This window comes from Aulonocara sp. 'chitande type north' Nkhata Bay, linkage group LG9 (genome assembly GCF_057382095.1).
Source record: "Aulonocara sp. 'chitande type north' Nkhata Bay isolate Kocher_YH1m ecotype deep benthic linkage group LG9, A_spYH_male_GT1.1, whole genome shotgun sequence".
NCBI classification, from domain to species: domain Eukaryota; kingdom Metazoa; phylum Chordata; class Actinopteri; order Cichliformes; family Cichlidae; genus Aulonocara; species Aulonocara sp. 'chitande type north' Nkhata Bay.
Window position 1 is genome coordinate 21,688,572 of NC_141352.1, and position 23,761 is coordinate 21,712,332.

Below are 23,761 nucleotides of genomic sequence, written 5' to 3' on the forward strand. Positions count from 1 at the left end.
AAGTATAACAGCTCCTTTATTTAGGCAGATACAGCAAAAAGATACACACAGCATATTGAAAAACAGTATGTGGTTATTAAAATACTACCATCCCATTTCATTTAGTGTAAAGTGGAATATTGTTATTATTAATATGTTATGATAAGCCCACAGCAAAGTATATAATGGGTTTATATTCATTCAGTGATTTCAGGTTGTCTCAGCCACTGCTTCAGGCTTCTCTGCACTGTCTGCAGGTTGCTCAGAAGCTTCTGATTGGTCAACAGGCAGTGTTTGGTTGATCAAATCTACTTTTGCCTCTTTAGTTTGATCTGAATCTAAAGCAGGAACTTCTGCAGGGTCCCCCGCATTTTGTGCCTCGCTTTTTTTGCCCTGCTCTCTGTCTTCCACATTTTTCACAGTCGATGCCTTTGAAACAGATTCTGTAAGGAAATATTTATTAGTAAGCATTTCAGCCCGTCATGGGAAAATTGCACCATTCTGTAATTTTGCCAGTGTTTAAACAACAAACGAAAACTCCTCACCCTTTCGCTTCTGCATTTTAGTTCCAGTAAGTGTGGTTTTCATCTTTTCCTTTGGTGTGTTTGAGCCAAACACTACATTTCCCTCTTCATCAGTCCAATATGAAGTCACCCCCAAGTCAGGTGTCCCCTCTGTGACCTCCACCTGAGTTCATCCACAGTGAAGGGAGACATTGCAGTGTGGTAAAGCTCTACAATCATGAACTAATCACCATACAGTCATTCAGAAAGTGAAATCAACTACTTACCCATGAAGCTCAGTGAGATCACACCTACCGCTGAAGGCTAAAACAGTATCATCTCATAGAGAAAATGATAAAACCTGTCATAATTAAGCTATTTAGGCTACTAAAGTTTTTGCAAAATGTTAAATTTCAGCTTCACCTCAGTTTAATTTACATTAACACAAAAGTTTTTGTATTATTGCAACTTTCTAAAAAAAGAAAGAAGAGATCGCAATGAGAGATTCGCTGATGTATTGCAAAGAATTGTGTCTTTAATTTGATGCAAAAATATTATTTAATCTTTTCTCTTTAAAATGCTCTCAAGCTGAAACGTTCAATGAGTCCAACTCTGGTGCAAGTTGAACTGTGATCTCTTAGGATTTCTTAGTTATACAGTTACCCTTTGTTAAGTTTTTTATGGTTATGTGATATGATATGCACTCACTGGACACTTCATTAGGTACGCTTGTTCAAATGTTCATCATCAAACTAAAGCTGTAGCTCACATGGGTTCACCAAAATTGACAGAACATTGAAAAAATGTTACCTCCATTTCTGCAGTAACATTTGGCTGGTAGGAACTGAAGTGGATTTAAATAACATTAAACCATGCATTAATCCTTGATTGTATAGACAGTTCAGGCTGCTGCTACTGTTTCTGTAATGATGTGGGGGATATTTTTTTTGGCACACTTTGATTTAGCACTAACTAAATTAGGCCCACACAGCCGACCCGAGTATTGTTGCTGACCATTTCCATCCCTTTAGTTGTTCAAATAGGTTTCTCAAACTGTTTTTTTCATCATGACGATGACTTCACTGTAATCAAATGGCCTTCCCGGTCACCACATCTTAATCTAATAAGCGTCGTTGGGATCTGGTGGAACGGGAGATTCCTTCATAAATGTGCAGCTGACAAATCTGCAGCAGCTGTGTACCTAAAAAATTGACTGGTAAACATACTTAACCATTTGGCATACAGCTGGTGACTTAATAGTGCCTATGTATATATATATGGTAGAAATAGATTTGATTTAAACTTGTATAACTAATAGTTTTGTCACTTCAGGTAAGTATAAACAAAATGTGAAGCAAGAAGGATCTCATTACCAACTTAATAATGAGCTAACTTAAAAACTAAAAGTTATGTATTTATACATGCAGCAACTGATGCATAAGAAAAATATCTGGCCCCTAGGCTCTGAAATACACCCTTATGTTCTGTTATTACATTTCAGACTGAAGAACATAATAGTAAAAATGGCTTTTATCTAATTAGAAATGTTCTGGATATTTGTGCTCTATGACAAAAAGACAATACTTTTTTCGTGTCCCTCTTTTGTGCTCATTGTAAAGAGAGTGTCACGTTATCCTGAGGATACGGCAAATGATTGTCCTACAACAAATATCAGGATTACAGTGAAGGGGGTGAGTTGTGTCCATGCTGGTGGTGGATCTTCAGGCTGTCCAACTTCTACAGAAATAGTGATCGGGAGTGAAAACGGAACAACTCGACTGAAACAAGAGAGTGAAACGTAAAAGGTGAAGAATTGAAATCAAAGTGACACGACTCAGAAAGGAAAGACAGAAGGTGGAGGAGGTGGGGAAATACATGCTTTTTTTATTAGTCTCATCAAAAAATGGGAAAAGGAAGAGAAACAATAACCTCTATTGTTGGTATTAACAGTGACCTCACAGTTTTCACTGCATCAACATCCAGGATAATTACTAATTATGGGCTGGGGAAAATGGTGTGTTATATAAATAATAGTGAGTAGACAGTGAGCTGACTTGTACTGTTTTCTGCAGAAGATAACATTTAGAGTGAATGTGAATAAAGTGGAACACACATAAGTTTAAAATTTCACTGAAACGCACATTTTTAACTGTTTTGCTACAAATTATATTTACTTCCAAAGCACACCATCGGAATAAACCCCGGCACATCTGTCTTAACTAGTTTATTTCTTGCAGGTTGAGAAAGATAGAATTGAAATTTGTGCCGTCTCTGTGAGATTTTTCCCACAATTTAATGACACGGTTTCAGTAAATCTGACAGCTGCACGCAGTCTGAAGTACTTGTCTTGTCAGGTTTGCTGGGAAATCCACATAATTTGTAGCAAATGTAAAAACATTTATGTTTTTAATAGACATTCCACACTAACCGTGACATTTTTTCATAGTGGCAGCCACAAATAAGCTTCAGATTTTCAGTGAGATTTGTAATTATTGGACCAAATGTTCACATACAGTATTAATCATAATCTTAAGTAACTCTTTTCTTTGTACTTTTTTTGGTGTTCAGTTTCATCACCTCGGGAGTTTATTTGACTGATTTCTACACAAACCATCAAACACCACCTCTTTTTTTAAAATCTTTTTTTCTTTTTAACTTTTTCCAGTACGCATCATTTTTACATATTTACGACAAGATTTGGACCGCTTTTACTTTTTCTTGCCGCCCGCCTCTTCAGGGATGAACACACTTACGGTGAAGTCCCCGCTCTCTGTGCCGTACTTGTTCTTCACCAGGATGCTGTACTTGCCCGAGTCTGACGTGTTCACGCCGGTGATGGTGAAACTGGCGAACTTGCCCGACTCGAACTTCAGGATGCAGTGCTCATCAGACGTGATCTCTCTGTCGTTCTTCAGCCAGGTGACCTCTGGCACGGGGTTGCCCGAAATGTTGCAGGTGAGATTGAGAGCCTGAATGGAAAATAAGGCACAACTCAGTTACACTCAGGGCAGTCACTGTAAAGGTTAAGACTCTTAGTTGAAGACGTGCAAACCACATGAATTCAGCTAAAACTGTTTACCTTGCCCTCTTGTATGGTGACCACATCAGGGAGGCCTCCTGCTACTCGAGCACGATCTGAAAAGTAACAATATTAACTAATGAAAAATGATTTTCAAAAACAAAGCATGTTGCACACAGTGCACGCAAACTGTGTTTTTATCTAACATGAAAGACTTTATGTGGCTCAGAACAGTCTTCGGGTTAGTATTCATGTTCAGGGCTGTTGCTTGTTGTTTTTAACACATTCCAATTTTATTGCAATGGACTTAAATTTGCAATAAATATGGTAAACTGGCTTTTTAAATTACAATCTCTGATTTTTTTTTTTTTTTTTAAAAGAGTTTTTCTTAATGTTTTTAGAATAAACTATAGTACTAACTGGAGTTAATTTAAACTTCACAGAATAGAGCTCACTTTGACCCACTGAGTCATGATAAAAAGAAAATAGCTACACCCTCTCACTCTCAGGTTTTATGTATCAGGACATAATAAAAACAGTCTGGTTCTTAGCAGGTCTTAAAATACAACCTCAAATGAACACAGTATATTCTACAGTGAGACTCTCAGGGACCTGGATCTAAGCAATCCAGGGTCCCTGAGCATTTATGGACTTGTACGTTATATGTTTTTGGTGTTGCTGTCCTTCATTCTCCCTGCTTGCAGGTGTGTGTGTGTGTGTGTGTGTGTGTGTCTGGGAGCACCTGTTTACAGGTGCCTTCAGGCCTGGTAGGTGTGGCCTTGCCACACCTGAAGACAATCACACAGCTGATGAAGCCCCGTCGGAGGAGCTACTTAATGGTTAATGGTTAATGGCCTGTATTTGTATAGCGCTTTACTAGTCCCTAAGGACCCCAAAGCGCTTTACACATTCAGTCATCCACCCATTCACACACACATTCACACACTGGTGATGGCAAGCTACATTGTAGCCACAGCCACCCTGGGGCGCACTGTAAGAGTGTGGTGGAGCTCTCGCCGACGCTGGATCATTGCGTGACTTCACGTTAGTCTCTCGTCCAGTCAGTAAGGTTAGTCTGCCGCATTGCGTGTGTCTTACAGCTGCCTGCCCGTTATTTCCCCAGGAGAAGCGTGGAGACTAGAGGGCAGTGAGCACGGGGTGCTCAAACACTGAGAAGCGGAGACAGGAACACTGGCACTGGGAAGAGGACATGTCACGGGAGTCTGGAACGCACTGAGTATTTATTGTTGTGTTTTCCACTGTTTGCATTCAAAGCTCTGCGCCTGGGTCCTCCTTCCTCACATCCCCACAGTTGGCCAGCGGCAACCGTGACAGAGACAGGTTATTCACAAGCAGAAAACATTCAAGATTATTGCCAAATTCATTGTAAGATCAGACCGTGCAATGCTCAGAGATATTCCAGAAAACTCAAGAGCTGCATCTCAGACTCTATAGGCTAAGACTATGGGTTGTTTTGAAGAATTGCCAAGAGGAACATGGCACCACAGCTGAGCAAGTTCGATCTGAACAAATCACAAGACTTCCTTGGATAGACAAGACCGAAGTAGAATTGTTTGGTCATAATGCAAAGAGCCACATTTAGCAATAATCAACACCTCATACCGACTGTCGGCACAGTGGTGGAGGGGTGATGATTTGAGTTTGCTTTCCACCCACAGGAACCGGGCCTCTTGCAGTCAGTGAGTCCACCACTAACTCTTTGTATACCGAAGTATTCTAGAGTCAAATGTGAGGTCGTCTGTCTGACAGCTAAAGTTTGGCTGAAATTGAATCTTGCAACACGACAATGATCCCAAGCACAGCAGCAAATCTACAACAGATCAGCTGAATAAGAAAAAATATCAATGTGCTGCAGTGGTCCAGTCCAAGTCCAACCTTAAGAGAGTTGTGCATATACCAGTATATAACCACAGCGATGTGATGCACTGATGAAGTCATAGACAAAAGAATTACTTCAATGGCATTAAGTAATATGTCATGTGTTGTTGTCCATCTAAAGTTGCATTTAACTCATTTTTAGACCTTTTCTATGGATTAGATGAGTTTTTAAAATTGACAGAGGGTGTTTCTTTGTATCATGTCAGCACGTGACTTATCCTTTGTTACTTCTATAACTCAGTTTAAATAGTTGACACAAATCAAATACACAAATGACTCTAACTAGGAATGTAAAAATTTTTGCTTTCTACAACATGTTATACTTTAAGTCAACGGAAGTGGAGGAAGAAAATAAATTGAGGAACTGAAATCATATTAATAGTCAAGTTACTGAGCCCTGGTTGTACTTTTAGTCACAGTAAAGTTAGCTACATAATTTGAAACTGATTTAAAAGCAATATATTTGCAACCCGTCTTCATGAAGATTCAGCATCTTCATTATCAGATCTGAAAAGGCCAAATATTAAAGAAGTGGAGCTATTGTAAACAGAGTACTACTTACTTCTCTCTGCAATAGCAGCAGCTCTGAGGAGAGAATGACAAATTAGGTCAAAGTTGAGAATGACAAGTGACATTCTTTACATCATTTTTCCTTATATGAGAAAAGCTTTGCTGGGACTGTGGCTACATACAGAAAAGAAATGTTAGTTATAGGCTGGTTAATGACTTACTTGAGTCTCTGGAATTCTGCAAAAGCATCATCAAATGCTGTAAAACAAAAGTTGTAAGAATCAGTTTTACAGGCCAAGACACATCTTTGTGTCGCACAGCATACAATAATTGCAAAACATCACGTTAAAGAAATCTAACTGATAACTGAGGTGATAATTCCTACAAAAGAAAATCAAACTTTTCACATCATGTAAACATGTTGGAAGCTGGCAAGATGAAAAAAGTTTAAGATGTGAAATCAGCCCAGTTATAAAGTCACTTAGACACTCACCTTGACCAGAGAGGTCAACGGTCCTCCTGAGGCCACCTTTTCCATCGTAGAACTCGATGGCATATTTGCCCATGTCTTTCTCTGTGGGCTCTGTGATCTGAAGCCACAGCTGCTCCCCGACCACGCCGCTCTTTATGCGGTCAGAAAAGGCAATTGCTGAATCCCTGTCAGAGAGACGATATGAAAAACGTATATGTTAAAGGCCACTTTGTGACACAAAAGCACAGAAGCGTCTGATAAGATGAACACTTGGTTTAATCCTGACAACTCACAACTGAAAATTGAATATACATCAGGTATAGATTTGATTAAAAGTTGCTTGTTTTGTTCATGTCAATCAACCAAGAACCTACTTGTAGTGCCATGTGACTTGGAGCAAGTCGTTGTAGTAGCTGACAAAGGTGTAGAGTCTAATGCCCTCATCTGTGCTTGTGATCTTCAGTGGAGTGGAGGAATTGGCTGCAAAGACAAACATCCTTATTTAATGTGTGTTGGGTTAAATATGTACATCATCTGTGGACTAAATATTTCCTCTTACCGATAACACTGAAAACTTCATTCATCAAGTCTTTGAAACCTTAAAAAAAAGACACATTTTATCACCCTAAGTGGTTCATTTGCTGCATTTGTTTCTGATTTCATTGTTGTATTGCCATACAAAGTTACCTTGGTCTGTCAGATTCAGGGTGGAGGTGTCCTGTCCTCTGTTATCCTTCAGAATCACCTCATACACACCAGCATCCTTCTTGGAAATCTGACAGCAAAAATGCAACAGCAAATTAGCTCAGGAAGGTTTTGCAAAAGGAAATTAAGCGTATTCGTCTGAAAAAGGCAAGCGCTTCTCTTCAGCTAGGGGCGCTGCAGTGCACACGTATATGACGCAAAAGCAAAAATAAGAGGCGAACAACAGCTACGAAAAAAAAAGAAAAGCATTCTCAGGCAAAAACGGGAAAACCAGAGGTGGCCGTTGGCCCACGGTCACAACAGATAACTGATCCCAACTTTAAGTCTTCTCCAGATCGGGCTGTCGACAATGTCTGCTGTGTCTGCGGGGAGGTCGCGCTGCAATGGGACACATGTGACATCATGTTTATATGCTGAATTACCTGTGAGGAAAGCATGTCATAATTGGACAGACGTTTACAGACAATACGACACGATGGGATGTGAGGGGTTCGTGAGTTATACAGTAGATAAGGGACAGAGATGGGTTAGATGAAAAGAGAAGACAGAGATTGTGACAGAGCAGTTCAAATGTCTGGCTTGTTTCCTGTTTTATTTTGAAAATATTTATTTTCTCTTGACTTTTTTTCACCTGTGCCCAGTCAGCCCTCCATGTATATAGTACATATTCCTGTCTCTGTTGGAAGGTAAGGACAGAAAGATCCACACAGAGGGAAACAGAGCAGCACATTTACAGCCATATATGCAAATGAATTCAAAGGTGGTTATACAGTACAGAAATATACACACATATATACGGATATTCACACTTCACTTTCTCACACTCTCACCTGAGCAATTTCCAGTTTCAGCACTCCCTCTGCAAAGCTGAGGTGCTCGTCCACTTTGATCTGGTGTCTGTCTTTGTGCCACAGTGCAGAGGTCTCCTTCTTCATGTTGCCCACCTGAATTCCAGCACAGCAGGATGATGTTTTCAGAGCTCAGTTACATTAAAAAAGAAAAAAATGTACAAGTAAAATCTCTAAAACACAGGCTCACCTTGCATTTGAGTACAACGCAGCATTCTGGTGTCACTTCCCAACTCAAGTACTCGATAAAGTGAGGGCCTGGAACAAACGTCGCAGGTAAAATGATGACAATCGGGCAAATAATGAAAACTCAATTCTGTGAAAATTTTCATAGAGCTGTTAATCTGATTAATGAATCTTCATCACTTTTAAGCAAAAATTCCAAATTTGCTGGTTTCAGCATCTTCTGTGTGAGTTACTGTCAGCTTTTATATTTTTTGTTCTGTTTTAAATGTTGAAGAAAAAGATTAAGCCTCTGAGAATAACACAGATCCATCAGTCATTAAAATACTCTTGTGCTCAGGCGCTTACCTTGTTTTCGGAAATACTCCTTTCTCTGGAACTCTGATTCCTTCTGCAGCTGCTTGAACACTGAAAAATACACAAATGACAGTTTTCATAAATTGTGGTTTAAAACAACACAGATACCATTAAGTGCAATTAAATGAAATTAGAATTTAGCTGGAGCTATTACAACATGATTTCTAAAATGTTTCAGTGCCCTCTAGTGTTTATATGTTGCAGATGTTGAGTTCTCACCAGACACTTTATGAGCTAAACCTGTTAAACTGCTCTATCAAAATATCAAATAATTGCAGCAACTCAATGCATTTAGGCATGCAGACATGGTTAAGAAAAACTCTTGTTCAAATCAAGCATCAGAATGGAAAAGAATGATTTAAGTGACTTTGAATGTGTGGCTCAGTATTTTCAGAAACTGGTGGGATTTTACCCAAACAACCATCTCTAGGATGTGAGATAATGCCACTTTGATCTTAGAGGTCGGAAGAGAAAAGCCACCCTGCAGCTCAGGAAGTAGAGCAGGTCATCTGCTAATCAGAAGATTGTGTGTTTGATCCCTGGCTCATCTTCTGAACCTTGAGTTGCTCTCCGATGCATTTATTGGAGTGTGAATGTTAATTAGAAAACACTAGAAAAAAGTGCTTGCCTCAATGGACGAATAAGTATGTTATATAAATGTTTTTATATAGCACTTTTAATCCTCAACTATAATAGAAAAGCACTATATAAGTCCTTTTACCAATAACTATTTGTTATGACCAAGGTACGCAAAAGAGCATCTCAGAACACACAACGCGTCCAGTCTTGAAGCAGATGGGCTACAGTAGAAGATGTGCCACTCCTCTCTGCTAAGAACAAGAAACTAAGGCTACAGTTTGCACGGCCTCACCAAATCTGGACAACAGAAGATTGGAAAAACACTGTTGGTTTGTTATGTATCAATTTCTGGTGCAACATTCTGATGGTAGGGTCAGAATTTGGTTTTGTGCTTCCTACTAAAAGCCACTTTAACCATATTTAAGTGATCATGCCAATGAGAAACATGAAGAGGACTAATTGGGATTCAATATCTGGCCTTAGGACACTTATTTAATAATGCTTGCAGACAGACTGGAAGGAGCAGGTATCAAACCATCCACCACCTGAGCCATAATGGCCTCTGGTACAGTCTGCTTTACTGCTGAAAGTAAAATCGTTTTGGTTGTTTCACATGAGAGATATTATTTAATTTAATTTGTAGGGTTGCCACTTTCTATCAAACCTAATCAAAATATACCCAGCGTGGCAGAGTGTTAAATTATTTTATATGGATAACGTTCTGAGCTTTTTATCCTTGACTGTACACATTCATTCACAATTAAAAGTCACGTTTTCTTTTTTCTTTTTTTTTTTTAAATAAACATACCATCCCCTATCAGTACCAAGCTGGACTGGTTGGTAGCTTTTCCATCCTGCAGCTGGAAGGTGTACGTGCCCTCATCCGCCGGGGTCAGAGACTCCATGGTCATCTCAATCACACCGGTGTTCTTGTCAAAGTTCATCTTATATTTCTACCACCCCAAATAAAGCAGCAAATTTTTTACTTTAAAACACAGGTAGAGCACACAAGTAAAATATCTGAACGCAGATTCTCACTGACCTCCCCCTGAGAGACAACATTATCATTGAAAACATAATCGACTTTGCCGTTATTGGACATCTTCTCCGCCTGCAGCCAAAAGCGAACGCGGCCCTTTTCCAGCAGCTCCACAGCTAGATCTGACTTCAGAGGAATAACTGGTGTAAAGAAAGTGATGAAGAAATAGTTAGAAAGTCCGTCCAGTTCATGACAAACCACTAAATAAAGCAGAAATACCATGTGAAGCACTCACTGGGGAATTTGTGGTCATGACTGATCTCCAGCAGCCTCTTTAACTCTGAAAAGAAAACAAGAAGAGATTCAGGATTCAAGATGAGAAAAGCAACACATCATGTAATATGAAAAATCTTCTTTTCTCTCAATTTTCAAACCCACCTTCCTCAGAGAGAGTGTAGCTGGATGAAGCACCGTCAGTGTGAGTGACAAGACATGAGTAAACTCCAATGTCCTCCTCCCCGGGATGATTGAAAACAACTTTAGACCTGCAGAGGAAACACAGCATTCGTGACATGAGAGGTGAGAGGGATGCTCAAATAGTCTTAATGTTAAAAATGTTGCCATCTCACTTGGTTCCCTTGGTCTCTGTGGTCAGGCGGGAGGTGTCTGTGATGTCCTCGTAGTTTTTGGACCACACAAACTTGGAGTCGGGGGTCATGTTGCCACATTCAAAGTTCAGGGAGATGACACCGTCGTCGTCGACATCTACGACTATCTCTTTCGTGCCTAAAAAAACAAGAAGGTAAAAATCTCATCTGCTCAAATTTTGTAGTGTCACCTTCACTTGTTCCATCATTTCATCCCACCTGGTTTGGTCAGAGCGGGAACCGGCTCTGTCACGTCTGAGACTTTTCCTACTCCAGCTTTATTCTGAGCACGCACACGGAACACATACTTCTCTCCCTCCTTAAGATCCTTAATCTGCAAAAAAAAGAAAGAAAGAAATGTTGAAATATATTTGTGATATCCTGCTAAAACTTGGGAATCTCTCAGATAAATGCACTCCTGATTAGCACCTTTGTATATGTCTTTTCTAAGGCTTTGGTGTTGACTCCTCTCCACGCCTCCTCTGGTGCATCTGCTTCCTTGATGTCAACATAGAACCCGTTGACAGGATCGCGGCCCTGGTACACAGGTGGTTTCCATAGCAATACCAGAGAGTCGTTCCGCGCCTCTCTAATCTGCAGATCATGTGGAGGTCCTGCAGCCCAGAAAGATGACTGAGGCTAAATAACAAATCCTGTTTACTCAGTCACTTTCAAGGTTCTGTAAATCCCTAAAGTGATAGTGTTGTCAGAAACCGTGTCTATAACATGTAAATATTCAGTTCACAATTCCAATAGAATAGAATAGAATAGAACTTTATCGTAATTATACATGTACAACAAAATTGTGGGTACAGCAGGAATAAATGGCAAACAGGAGAAATATGTACAATTAAGACATTTTCATGGATGATGAACATTTGTTTTGGTATTTTTTCTTATATTTATAACATAAAGTGACTTTCTTCAACATTAAAAGTTACCAAATTATCTAATAATTCATTTTTTTTGTATCATTTACCATATTTCTCTGATATAGTTGTATTTATGTGCAACATCGGTGACAGAAAAATAAAGCAGTGTGCATTGGGAGGTTTTTTTTTTGTTTGTTTTTGTTCATCAAATGGTTCATTAAAATATTCTCTCAGTTGGTGAAACATGTGGCCCAACCAACCTGGGACAGCAATGGTCCATTCTTCACACAGGAAGGTATTACTGGGCAGCGACGGGATGCCGACACCAGCCATGTTGGCTGCTCGCACCTGAAACTGGTACTTCTTATTCTCCTTCAGATCGGACACCTGGAAACAAAGACACAAAGACACTCGCCCCTTGCACATTCAGCACATATAACTTCAGGCTCGGATGGTGTTTTTTCATATCAACCCACCCTGTAGGCCCTCTCGCTGACAGCCTTAATGTTGGCCTCGTGCCACTTTCCCGGCACGCCATCGATGACCTCACGGTAATCCACAAAGTAACCGGTGATGTCAGCGCCTCCGATGAAAGTTGGCTGTTTCCAGGCCAGCACCATGGAGTCGCGCACGCACTCCAGGATGGTGATGCCATAGGGTGGAGCGGGAGAGGCTGAGACGCAAATCGCAAATTAATACGGCAAAACCTCGGCGTGAAAACTGACGTAATGGGAAACTGAAGCGCCACAAAAGATTTGATACTTTTAATTCCCACACCTCTTTTTTCCCTGTGAAGAGCTTCAGTGTCCCATTATTGGAAACAGTTTACAGCAGGAACTCACCAGCAGTTACTCTCCTTACAATGTTAAAGATTACTGGATAGTGGGTTCAGAGACAGTTGTAGGTTAATACCTGCTGTAACAACATCTCGTCCAACCCAACACATTTGTAACCTTAATGCTCAGTGACATTGAGATTTTGGGAGTTAATTGTTATGTCTGCACTCTAACTATGAAGTCAGCAGCCGTAAGATTATTAAATTATTTTTCTCTAGTTCCAGATTCAAAAGATAAATACAGATTAGTCTAATTTAGAAACCACTGTTTTATACACTGAGTCAGAAAGTGTGCAGTTACATGTTGCTTGTTACACTGTATTCCTGGTAACAAAGGGCACAGCGATTTCAGAGACCAGGTTAAAGGAATGACTGGGAGCCAAAGGTCTCCACAAAAGCAGGATCAAGTAACACTGTGATAATAAAGCAGCCTGTCGAGTACAAATAGTCACATGAACTTTATACCCTCTCCTGATTAGGAGTGAGAATGTGGTCAAAGCGTCTGGGAGGTGTGTGTCTGATTAAGTCCAGAGTGCACTCCCAAAAAGGTCTCAGGTCACAAGTGTTCTCTTGGTTGGATGACCCACTTTTCGAGTACAGGGTGTGATTAAGGGGCTCCTGCCATGAATTGCTTTGGTGTCTTTGTGTGTTAAAGTGCTCTGGGTAATCAGAGGAGTGGCAGGTCCTGAGGTGATTGACACTACACATATAAGTTAGGGTTTTGGTGGCGGCCAGAAAGCATGAGTTAAACCCAGGTTTGGCGGTGAATTGGATTGACTTACCTTCAAAAAGAGCCAAGTTACTATTTGTACCTACAAAACTGATGTGAAGTCAAGGCAGAATATATTTTTATGGCTCTTAAGTGGGTAAAAACTGTACTTTTCTTTGTGGTTTTATTTGGATTTGACAAAAGGTTTTCCTCGGTGCTCACCTGCTGACTCTCTCTGGGGCTTCGCTTTCTCCCGATTACCATCTACTGAGAACTTACGTGCCTGCGAGGCGTCAGGCTCATCAGCTGTCTCCACAGCCTGATCCTGAGCCTCAGCAGTTACTGGGTCACAGTGTGCAGCTGTGATTGTGTCAGTATGTGATTCAGGAATTGGGCCTGACACAGGCTCTGAGTGCATGTCTTTTGCCAGCTCAGGGGCCCGGGACCCATCACCTCTCTTGCCCCACTTGTTTTTAGTCTCCCTGGGGTCAGGGTCTGTGAGGTCTGAGCTAGCAGCCCTGGCCCCTTCCCTGGATTCACTGTCAGCTTGAGCTTTATTGCGCTTTTGCATAGTGTTGGGAGGGAACTGGACAGTGTCATGCGTTCCCGTCCAGCGTGGCCTGTGCTCAGTTAGTTGTCCCACGTTACCCCCCGGCCCCATCTTCGGCAACACACCGTGTAGGATGCCGCCCCCTACGGGTGTTAGCAGAGAAAAGCAGAAGAAGCTTTTTAAAAAACAGGCACAAATCCATCCACAGCTCATTTCTCAATCGCACCACATTAAGAGAACAGAATAAGAAGAAACAAGCACAAAAACATTAAAAAGCAATATTTGCTGAACTGGCAGTCAAATACAGAACAATGTCTTCATCTGACTGGGAGTGGAAATGAAGACAAGATGACCAGCAGGTGACATCCATGTTAGCAGGCTTCAATTGGGATTATGAGAGCACGCAGGCACGTAACACAGAACAGCCGGCCAATAATGTGGGTGCGCGGCTTTGCTCTGGCCCTTAATGAAAAAACTCATGACTTTAGAAACAATGCCAACAGATTCCATCATCTCTTAGATTACAGCTCCAAAAGTGATGTAAGTTGTATATCGAGACCAAATGTAACAGCACACCATGATCTAATTCACGGGTGGTAGTGCTGTGTTTTAATTACTCTGAGTTTTCCTTCAGTTGCAAGTGAACTCAAAGGTTATTTCAGTGTTTTGGTGGCACATTGTAAAATTCCAGTACCAAAAAATGTAAATTAAAAGCAGAATGCATTGATTTACAAATCCCATAAATTTGTATTTTATACACAGTAGATCATAGTCTTCCTTCTCTCACCCCAACTGGTCGTAGCAGATGCCCCTCCCTGAACCTGGTTCTGCCGGAGGTTTCTTCCTGTTAAAAGGGAGTTTTTCCTTCCCACTGTCCCAAAGTACTTGCTCATAGGGGATCATATGATTGCTGGGTTTTTCTCTGTATGCATTATTGCAGGGTCTACCGCCTTGAGGTGACTGTTGTTGTGATTTGGCGCTATAAAAATAAAACTTAATTGAATTGAACTGAACTGAATGTCAAGTGTTTAAACTGAGAAAAAGTGCCTTTTTAAGAAGAAATAAGGTCAATTTGAATTTGATTGTTGCAACACATCTCAAAAAATTGGAACAGGGCCATGCTGTCCCATTCTTGTCTGATAAAGAACACTAGCTGATCAACAGTCCTGGGGCTTCTTTGCTGTATTTTTCATTTCATGATGTGTTGAATATGTTTTGACTTGGTGAAAGGCAGCACCTCGACCCTTCTCCTATGAAGCCATGCTGTTGTTCAGTAGATGCAGTGTGGGGTTTAGCATTGTCTTGCTGAAATACACGAGGGCTTCCCTGAAAAAGAATCTGGATGGGAATATTTGTTGCTCTACAACCTGTATATACCTTTCAGCATCTATAGTGTCTTCCCAGATGGGCAAGACGCCAATTCCATAGGCACTAATGGACCTCCATACCTTCACAGATGCAGGCTTTTGAACTGAGCACTGATAACAAGCTCGCTCTGCTTAGTGACCTGTATAACAGACAGTGATTTCAGTGAGGCCAACCCGCGACAGAATTATGTCTGTTTTTAATGCAGTGCCACTTGAGGGCCTGAAGCTCGCACACATCCAGATTTCTCCACACTCTCTGAATCTTTTGACTTCAAGTTGTACACCGATTTATCTTACAGATCTGACTGACTGACCCATCTCTATTTTTGAGAACCTCTAACTCTTTAAGATGATCTTTTTATACAGTCATACTACTTACCTGTTACCATCAAACTCAAAATGAACTAATATTTTTCATGAAATTAAATGTCTCACATTAAACACTCATTTTTTTATGTTCTATTGTGAATAAAATATGGTTTTATCAGATTTTAAAATCATTGCATCCTGTTTTTAATGGAGGTTTTACACAGCATTCCAGCTTTTTGGGAACTCGGGCTGTATAAATTTATAGGTTTGTCATATAAAAAACTGCTGATTGTTGTGCTGAAACAATCTATTTGCATTTGCTGCATCGGTCTGTGTGGTTTCAGTAACAGTTGTAAAATACCCCCCAAAAAGAATTTCCTTTGGAATCTCATCTTAGTTTTTTTGTTCTAAGAAAGTAAAACTATTCTGATTGTGAAAATGCCCAAATCTGACGTTTGTGTGCAAAAGTTCATGGTTTCCTTCAAAAACCAGCATAATCCTCCTCTTATGGGCACAATTTAGTTAAGCAGCAAAGTCTCAGGCACAGTAAGGCATCTATTTGTTAAACTAAATGGTAAATGGCCTGTATTTATATAGCGCTTTACTAGTCCCTAAGGACCCTGAAGTAACTGTCTCCTTGCACATATGAGCATCACAACTCGTTTTTCTAATGATGAATCAGCCTTGAAGACTGTGTTGAAGTAACACATTATTCCAGCAGAAAAGGATGTGTCATCAACAACACATCTTTCTTCTTAAAATATATGTGCACTGGCATTCTTGCTAAGAGTGTTTCACAAGGGATAACAAAGCATGCTGCTCAGCGCAAAGCCAGCCAGTGAATGAGTGACATCCAAAGGCTGAAAGTTGTGTTAGTATTAATGCAGAGAGATGTTACTGTTAGGGAACACGTGCAGGAATTTAGTAACAGCATCATTATTAAAACAGTAACACTGTTTCTGTTGCTGGCATGCAAAGTACGTGTTAGGGTGCAGTTTATTGACTTTGAGTTGAATGAAATAATGTAAAAATATTGAGTTATAAAGAATCAGATCAACGGAACAATAACATTGCTAGCTGATAACAGGGGGGGTTCGAATGGTGGTACCTTTAGCTCTAATGTGGGGTTGCCGACACATCCTGTGCCCGAGATAGGATAGGGGAGATGCAGGGAGGTGGTGGTGATAGTGGTGATGTGTGACACTGAGCTACTTTGTAACGACCGCTGAATTGGATCGCACTGACCCAAATTAGAGGAAGTCTACAAGTCCTGACCCCCAGCCCCGCCTCAGGCTGTGCAGGGAGGAGGAGGCGCTAGAGGAGATGTGGCCAGACAGGGTAGGAGGTAGGTAGAGCATACGACAGTGCAGAATAATGTGACAGGGTGACAGAGTGGAACAATGGTGGAGAAAGTGTGGGAGCTGAAGACATGTTTCAAGAGAACCGTAGCCTACAACACAATTCGTGGTAAAATATCAAGAAAAATCAGCTTGTTGCATTATTTCTTCCACATAGAGAGTCTGCTAATGATAGCAGTGATCAGTCTGTGGTGTTCAGTGCGTCCAAGAGGTGTGCCTTGTTGAAATTTCCAGCACAACTGGCTCAGAAATGCACAATATAACACCAACAGTTTAGTTTTTTTAACATCTCTAAACAAATCTTAATCTAAATAGCAGTAAACTGGAATTATTAACGTCCTCTGATTACTACATTACTTTGTTGTATTTAGATGTGATGGATCCACTGTACTCACCAATAGCAGCCTTCACCTCCACAGCCTCTGACTCCTGGGAGAACTGGCTGATCCCTGCAGCGTTCACCGCCCTCACCCTGAACACGTACTTCTCTCCTGTGATCAGACCGTGGCAGATGAACCTGTAAATGCAGAAAGTGCAGCAGCCATGAATTTGTATCAGAAATTGCTGAAAGAAAACAAGAGGGGTCATTTTTACCTGGTGACATTCACGGGCTTGTTGTTGCAGGGCTCCCACACGTTGCTCCCCACAATGCTGCCCTCGATGTAGTATCCCACTAACTCTTTGGCATTGCAAGACGCTTCCCAGGACACAACAACTGATGTGTCCGTGTTTCTGGTGGGAATAACCTTTCCTGGGGCAGATGGGATATCTGCACACAAGAATAGTTACATTTTGGGGCTGAGTCAGTGCTAACATAATATATTTGTACCGTGCAAATGTTCAGTTTCATCAGATCTGTGATGCAGGAGTCATGACTGCAAAACAGGTCTGGGACCAGTTTGCCTGATAGCATTGTGTGACAAATAAGATTCTTAATATCTAAAAGAGCTAATCTTCTCTATGTTTATGTTTATCTCTCTTCTGACCAAGCTTGTCTCCAACTGTGGTGGCCTCAGTCGGGTCAGATGGCTCGCCAACACCGGCAGAATTGCAGCAGCGGACACGGAAGCGGTAGGCTTTTCCCTCTGCGAGATCAAACAGCGCAAAGCGAGGAGACTTTACTGGGATCTCCGTGTTCACCCTCTGCCAGCTGTCTGTACCGGAAACACACTGATGGGCAAAGAGGAAAACGTCACACTGTCACTGAAACTCAGGCAATGTAACAATCTCATATGCAGGAAAACAGAAACGTTTAGTTAAAGTGCATCTGAGGAAAAGTGGAGGAATAATTTACCTTTTCCACATAGTACATGACACCCTCAAGCCCTTTCTCTCCGGGTGGCTTCCAGCTCAGCACCACATAGTTTTTGGTTGCCTCTGTCACCTGCAGATCACAGGGTTTGCTGGGAACAATGCCCTCTGATGGTCAAAAGGGAAAGAGTCAAGTCTCCAAAAAAGAAAGATTGACCCTTCAACACCAGATGGATGTATTAAGATCACATCCACCACTTATTGGAAAATGCATCTATTCAAGAAATGTTATCATTCCTTTCTTCTTTATTATTTTTTAATAATTACATTGATAATAAATAGAGCATAAATGAAAAAGCACAGGTGCTTCTTCTTCCCTGAATGTGGTTAATAAGCCTGAATCAGGTGGACTCAGAGTTGGAGAATTTTATAATCCCCTTCTACTTGAGTCACTCTCTGATATAAATCATCATGCAAAAGCATTTGACCTCCTACCTGCAGGCTCCTCCTCCGTGACAATGATTTGGCCAGTCCAGGGAGCAGAAGTACCTGCAAACATGTAGTAGATCAGTACAGACACATTGTCAGTCCTGCGATTTTCTGTGAGCTAAATGTTTTCTATATTTTGCTCCAGTGCCAAAACTAATGCCCAAACTACATCTTTTATTCTTCAAAATCCCTAAATATGTTTAAGAGTGTTTGTGCATCGGATGCTTTGATTCACGATACAGTCAAATTCCTCTCTGTGTCAACTACCTCTCATGCGGGCGCGGTCAGCTGGGTCCATTGCAGCCACTGGCTCCGAGACTCTGGATGGGCGGCTTATGCCACTTTTGTTTACAGCGCGCACACGGAAGATATAAGAGCGCCCCTCCACCAAACCAGTGACGGGGAATCGGGCAAACTTCACCGGGGTGTCATTGCACTGAATCCAGTGAGTGGTTCCGACCTCACACCTGTGCGTAAACATTAAAATATTAGTATGTCACATTCAGACTTTTGATTTTATTTCAAACACCTAAAGACTACTTGTTAGTCATGTTATCACCAACATTGTGTTGCCTTATTCCTCTGACATTCACTTGAGAAAGACTTTTATGTTTTGCATTGATAGCTCATTCTGTGGTGTCTATCCAGTTTAGCTTTGGAGGTTAGAGTAGCAGGAAGCGACGCATTGACCAACCTGTCCACAAAGTAGCCCAGGATGGAGTTGCCACCATCAACAGCTGGCTGCTTCCATGCAACAATGATATAATCCTTGTTGGCATCCAAACAGCGCACATCCAGAGGGGCTGCAGGAGCTCCTTCGACCTCAGCATCAGCATCTAACAGATACAAGAAGAATATCATCAGGACAGTATGAGCGCGCTCTCTGAACGTGCACGTTCTATTGTTTTATTCAGCTTTAGCTCAGCTTTATTTTTGCAATAAATTGACAGGATGTTTGATTTATAGCGAGTGGACCATGTGGGTGAACTTTGCAGCTGCAGGGTTCAATGCCAGGAATATTTCAGGTCAAGCAGGAGGACAGAATTAGCACAAGCCTGCGCTGAAGGGAAAAGGGATAAAAGAGGTGACTTTTAAATAAAGCAAACATGCCTGTCATCTGTAGGTAAAGTCAGGACACTAAGGAAAGAGACAAAGGTTTTAGAATAGAGAGACAGATTTATTTTAAACTGGATATGTGGGGGAATAACGTCTGGAATTTACATCCTTGTATATTGTAAAATTAAATATTCACTTTGTGTTTGTTTTTTATTTTGGTTGTTCATTGGCTCACACAGCTATCCAGAGAGCACTGAAATGAATCTGTTGTTCCTCCTTAAAGCAGATATTTACTAGGGGTGCAACGATACACAAAATTCACGGTTCGGTTCGATACTTTGTTGTCACGGTTCGATATTTTTTCGATACAAAAAAAATGTTCATGCCTTTTTAATTTGTCATTTATTAAAATTATAAATATATATTTTAACTCAAAAGTACAGTTTTTAAATTTAATGTTGCTGAAACAAAAGTAATTAAAAAAATAAATATATCTCAGGGCTCTCAAAATTTCAAAATCCCTGGTAGCCCTTCGGGCAGGGACTCTTCAGTTTTTGGTTGTCACGGTCCTGGGTCTTATGACCCAGTGTTTTGAGTTTCAGTTCTTTTGATGTTCATAGTGTATGTTTAAGCTTATCAGGTTTCCTAAGTTTATTTGTTATCATGCCTAAGTGTTTCTAGTTCTTATTATTTCCCCCTCGTGTTCCAACTATGTTAAATCTCCCTTGCCCTTCGTGTGTTTCATGTCTGTTGTCTTATGTTGTTATGTCTGCCTCTCATGTTCCTGTTTCATTTTGGAGAGATCTCGTGTTTTTATATTATGGATTATGTTTTGAGTCCTTTGTGGTACTGTTTCGTGTTTCCCTAGATCTCAGTTATGGTTATCTTAGGTTTTGCTCTTTGGCTTCGTCATATGGCTTCCCTGTGTTCCATGTTATGTCCACTGTGATGGTTTTGTACCATATTTCAGGTTCCTATATTCTGTCTCCCCAGTTGCTGTTAAGTTTGCATGTTTAGAATTCAGTCAGTGTGTTTCCTGTTTTACTTTGAAGGTCCATGTCTCATGTGAGTGTTTCTAGTTTTGCTTCCCTTGCCTCGTCCTGCTTTATTACCCTCAGCTGTTCCTCCATGTGTTCCCACTTCCCCTAATCACCTCCTGTGTATTTAAGTCCTCTGTTTTCAGTGTGTGATTGTCAGGTCGTCTGTTGTCCACGCCATGTTTCCCATGCCATGCTTCCAAGTTTCTTGCCTAGGTTTTTCTTATTGCTTGTTTAGATTCCCCAGTTTAGGTTTGTGTTAATTTTGCTTCAGTTTGCCTTGCCCTTTGTTTGTACCTCTTCTACTAGCCTTATTAAACGGCTCGCCTTTTGTTAACATTTCAAGTTCTGTTCCCTGTTCCTTGGCGTCTGCGTTTTGGGTCCTTTTTCAATTCATACAGTCTGCCCTCGCCAGACTGTGACATTGGTAGCCCAAAATAAATGTAAGTAGCCCGAATAAAAAAGAGAGCAATTTTTTGATTGATGTTTTGTTTCCTTTACAGTATTATACATTAAAGTATAATATTGTAAAGGAAACAAAACATTAATCAAAAAATTGTTGAAAAACAAATTACAACATTGTATAAAAATTACAATCATCAACTCAAATACTTGGTTCTAATTGAACAGAAATTTCTATGAACTTGTAAGAACTGTGTAGGACATGAATCAGTCTGTGTCAGATCCTGAATTTGAAATTTCCACTGAAGTCACGGGTAAGAGACAAGTGGAACCAAGATCGAGGCCATTTGCTTTTTGAAGTTTGCAAAGACTGCTAAATTGTGCCAGTGGTAGTTCACTCTTTGCAACATAGTACGCTGTTCTAAATAGATTTTTCAGGTTTATTTTTAGTATGTTATTTGCAATTGGTGTTTGTTCTGGGAAAGATATTGCAGACTGAGCAATAATGCATTTCTTGCATTTCTCATGGGTTCTAATGGGGCCTTTCTTAAAATGACTGGTCCCAGTAACAAAGGCGCTTGTCTCAGAAATCGAGAGAAAACCAACAACACACCCGGCAGAACATTATGTTATTTACACGGGTGCACATGTGCGCATTCGCTGTCAAAATAAAAGACGCGCACCAGATAAGAAGTTGCAACGCGCGTTTGCGTCCATATAAAAAGCACTGTTTTTGTCTGCTAGAGTGGGATTTTCACGGCACATTCCGCACCACATCTCTGTGCATTCATCATTTGTTTGAAGCCAGCTCACCTCCTGCAACCACTTTTCCGAGAATACGCGCTTCTTTTGTGGTTCGGACTCCTTCTGACATTTCTTTGGAGGTAGAGGAACACCAAAGTAATTGCTTAAAGGAGCTTCTTCGACATCTTTAAGAGTTCTAAACAAATGTCTGTCCTCCTCCAGAAAATCTTATGTATGCAAACACGCGTTGCAACTTCATATCTTGTGCGCGTTTTTTTTTTTTTTTTTTTTTTTTTTTTTTAAATTTTGACAGCGAATGCGCACCTGCGGACCACTTATGTGCAGCCCCGGTTATTTAGCTCGTCATATTGCAGCCACAGAAATTCTTTTGTCCATGAAACCATAAAGCTGCACTTTCGTTTTGCCTTATAGTCTGATTTGTCATAACTTTTCCGTTTTGTGGTAAGCTTTTCTTTGGCTGTTACTTCTTCACCCTGACCTGTCTTATTTGGCTCAGCAGAACTAAAATATATATCCTGCTGCTTTTACACGCACACACACATAACGGTCAGCGATTCTCTGCGCGATCAACCTCTCACATGTTTAAGCTTGCTGCAGGAGATTTCACTTGTCATTAGGGATGGGTACCGGTGTCCGGTGCCATGATGGCACCAGTTCTGACATAAACGGTAGTAACCAGACCGAAAAGCAGCGCACATTTCGGTGCTTTATTTCGGTGCTTTTTTTTCCTGAGCTGATTCTAGCCAATCATTTTACGTTTCCGAGGATAGTAGGCGGGGCCAGGTACGTACGTTCTGTTAGAGCAGAGCTACAGATTAAAAATGTCCAAGGCGAAGCGGTCAAAAGTCTGGCTGTACTTCATAGCAAAATATGCGAACTCAGCAGCAACAAGTGCTTTAAGCTGATACTGTGATACTGTCAAAGGAGGTAACACCTCAAATCCGATGAAACACCTGGCGACGCATAGCGTTTTTTTTAAAAGCCGAGAAATGCACGGTATTTGATAGCTTGCTGCGAGACCTCACACCGAGCACATCTACTGCGGGTGGGTTGCCTGTTATCGGACCCGGAGTTAGCAACATCCCCCAAAAACCCGAAGAGGAGAGTCCTCGCCCCTAGCCCTGCCAGTGTAGCAGAAATGATGACGGATGATGGTGGCAGCAGCAGCAGTTCTTCTCTGCGTGAGTAGCTAATTTACGTTGAGTAGGCTAACCACGTTATTACATTAATGCAGGTAAGGTGAACTAGCAAACATCATCATAGCTACATGCGGCTGTCCTCTTGTTTGATGGCAGATACTCCCTTCACCCTGGCCAAAAAGGCTAAAATGACCAAAGAAAAAGTGGAAAACAGTTAAACATGAGAGGTTTTTGGACAAAGTTTGTGTTTTTTCCATTGTTTAAGCACTGCTTCCAGCCAAGAGTGATACCATATATGCCCCATAGCTGCAGAAAAGGCTAACATTGTTATATTTTTTACAAAAAACAGCTGAACATGAGAGGTTTTTGGACCAATTTTGTGTTCTCCATTCTTTAAGCACCGGCTCTCTAAGAATAGCATGGCTGCAGCCATGATCGTCTAGTGTTTTGTTGTGGAGACTGTACCTGGATTCTTCTTTACCAAATGACCCTGAACTATAACAGAAGAATGAGCAGGATATTTTTCAGCCTCCTCATACTTAGCATGGTTCCTGTGTAGAAGCTGAAGCTTCAAAGGTCAGATTGTCTCTGAAGGCAGCAAAGATAAGCTGTGGTGACCTATTTTTCCATGCTATTTAAACAGATGCCAGAGAGTTGCCACTCAGTGGTGTATCTATTAGAGATATCCTATTTAAAACCATCACTAACATCCAAACACTTTGACTTTTAGATGCCATTGCATCATCGGGTGCCAGGGTTTAATCTGTTGTGACTTTGATCTAGATCTGATAGGCTTTAAAAACATTTTTTAAGGAAGTCCACTTGACTAATGTAAAAGAACTACAGTAGAAATATCTATGTGAACACATCTTAGATATATAACATTAGTTTTTATAATTTTACTAATATACTAAATCTTGTGTGATGTATGAAGGTTGGTCA

At 40.9% G+C, this 23,761-nt stretch overlaps 1 protein-coding gene across 7 annotated transcripts in view; it reads right to left on the reverse strand.

The window, feature by feature from the left end:
• myom1b (myomesin 1b) overlaps nucleotides 1–23,761 on the reverse strand; it is a 33,051-nt gene continuing 9,290 nt past the window's right edge. For 5 of the 7 annotated variants that reach the window (XM_086306507.1, XM_086306505.1, XM_086306512.1 and 2 more), the window contains 30 exons: nucleotides 19,115–19,256; nucleotides 18,688–18,887; nucleotides 18,427–18,480; nucleotides 17,975–18,099; nucleotides 17,667–17,850; nucleotides 17,275–17,449; nucleotides 17,076–17,197; nucleotides 13,772–13,789; nucleotides 12,029–12,225; nucleotides 11,813–11,939; nucleotides 11,110–11,294; nucleotides 10,900–11,014; nucleotides 10,663–10,819; nucleotides 10,472–10,578; nucleotides 10,329–10,373; nucleotides 10,097–10,233; nucleotides 9,863–10,007; nucleotides 8,467–8,526; nucleotides 8,126–8,193; nucleotides 7,918–8,031; nucleotides 7,070–7,157; nucleotides 6,942–6,980; nucleotides 6,757–6,862; nucleotides 6,404–6,567; nucleotides 6,132–6,168; nucleotides 5,963–5,985; nucleotides 3,562–3,617; nucleotides 3,236–3,451; nucleotides 525–666; nucleotides 1–422 (listed from right to left, as the gene is read on the reverse strand). In XM_086306507.1, the coding sequence (XP_086162633.1) occupies nucleotides 190–422; nucleotides 525–666; nucleotides 3,236–3,451; nucleotides 3,562–3,617; nucleotides 5,963–5,985; nucleotides 6,132–6,168; nucleotides 6,404–6,567; nucleotides 6,757–6,862; nucleotides 6,942–6,980; nucleotides 7,070–7,157; nucleotides 7,918–8,031; nucleotides 8,126–8,193; nucleotides 8,467–8,526; nucleotides 9,863–10,007; nucleotides 10,097–10,233; nucleotides 10,329–10,373; nucleotides 10,472–10,578; nucleotides 10,663–10,819; nucleotides 10,900–11,014; nucleotides 11,110–11,294; nucleotides 11,813–11,939; nucleotides 12,029–12,225; nucleotides 13,772–13,789; nucleotides 17,076–17,197; nucleotides 17,275–17,449; nucleotides 17,667–17,850; nucleotides 17,975–18,099; nucleotides 18,427–18,480; nucleotides 18,688–18,887; nucleotides 19,115–19,256 (3,581 nt within the window). In that variant the 3' untranslated portion in view covers nucleotides 1–189. The remainder of the gene's footprint in view (nucleotides 423–524; nucleotides 667–3,235; nucleotides 3,452–3,561; nucleotides 3,618–5,962; nucleotides 5,986–6,131; nucleotides 6,169–6,403; nucleotides 6,568–6,756; nucleotides 6,863–6,941; nucleotides 6,981–7,069; nucleotides 7,158–7,917; nucleotides 8,032–8,125; nucleotides 8,194–8,466; nucleotides 8,527–9,862; nucleotides 10,008–10,096; nucleotides 10,234–10,328; nucleotides 10,374–10,471; nucleotides 10,579–10,662; nucleotides 10,820–10,899; nucleotides 11,015–11,109; nucleotides 11,295–11,812; nucleotides 11,940–12,028; nucleotides 12,226–13,771; nucleotides 13,790–17,075; nucleotides 17,198–17,274; nucleotides 17,450–17,666; nucleotides 17,851–17,974; nucleotides 18,100–18,426; nucleotides 18,481–18,687; nucleotides 18,888–19,114; nucleotides 19,257–23,761) is intronic. The other 2 variants (XM_086306509.1, XM_086306508.1) reach the window with 1 other exon arrangement.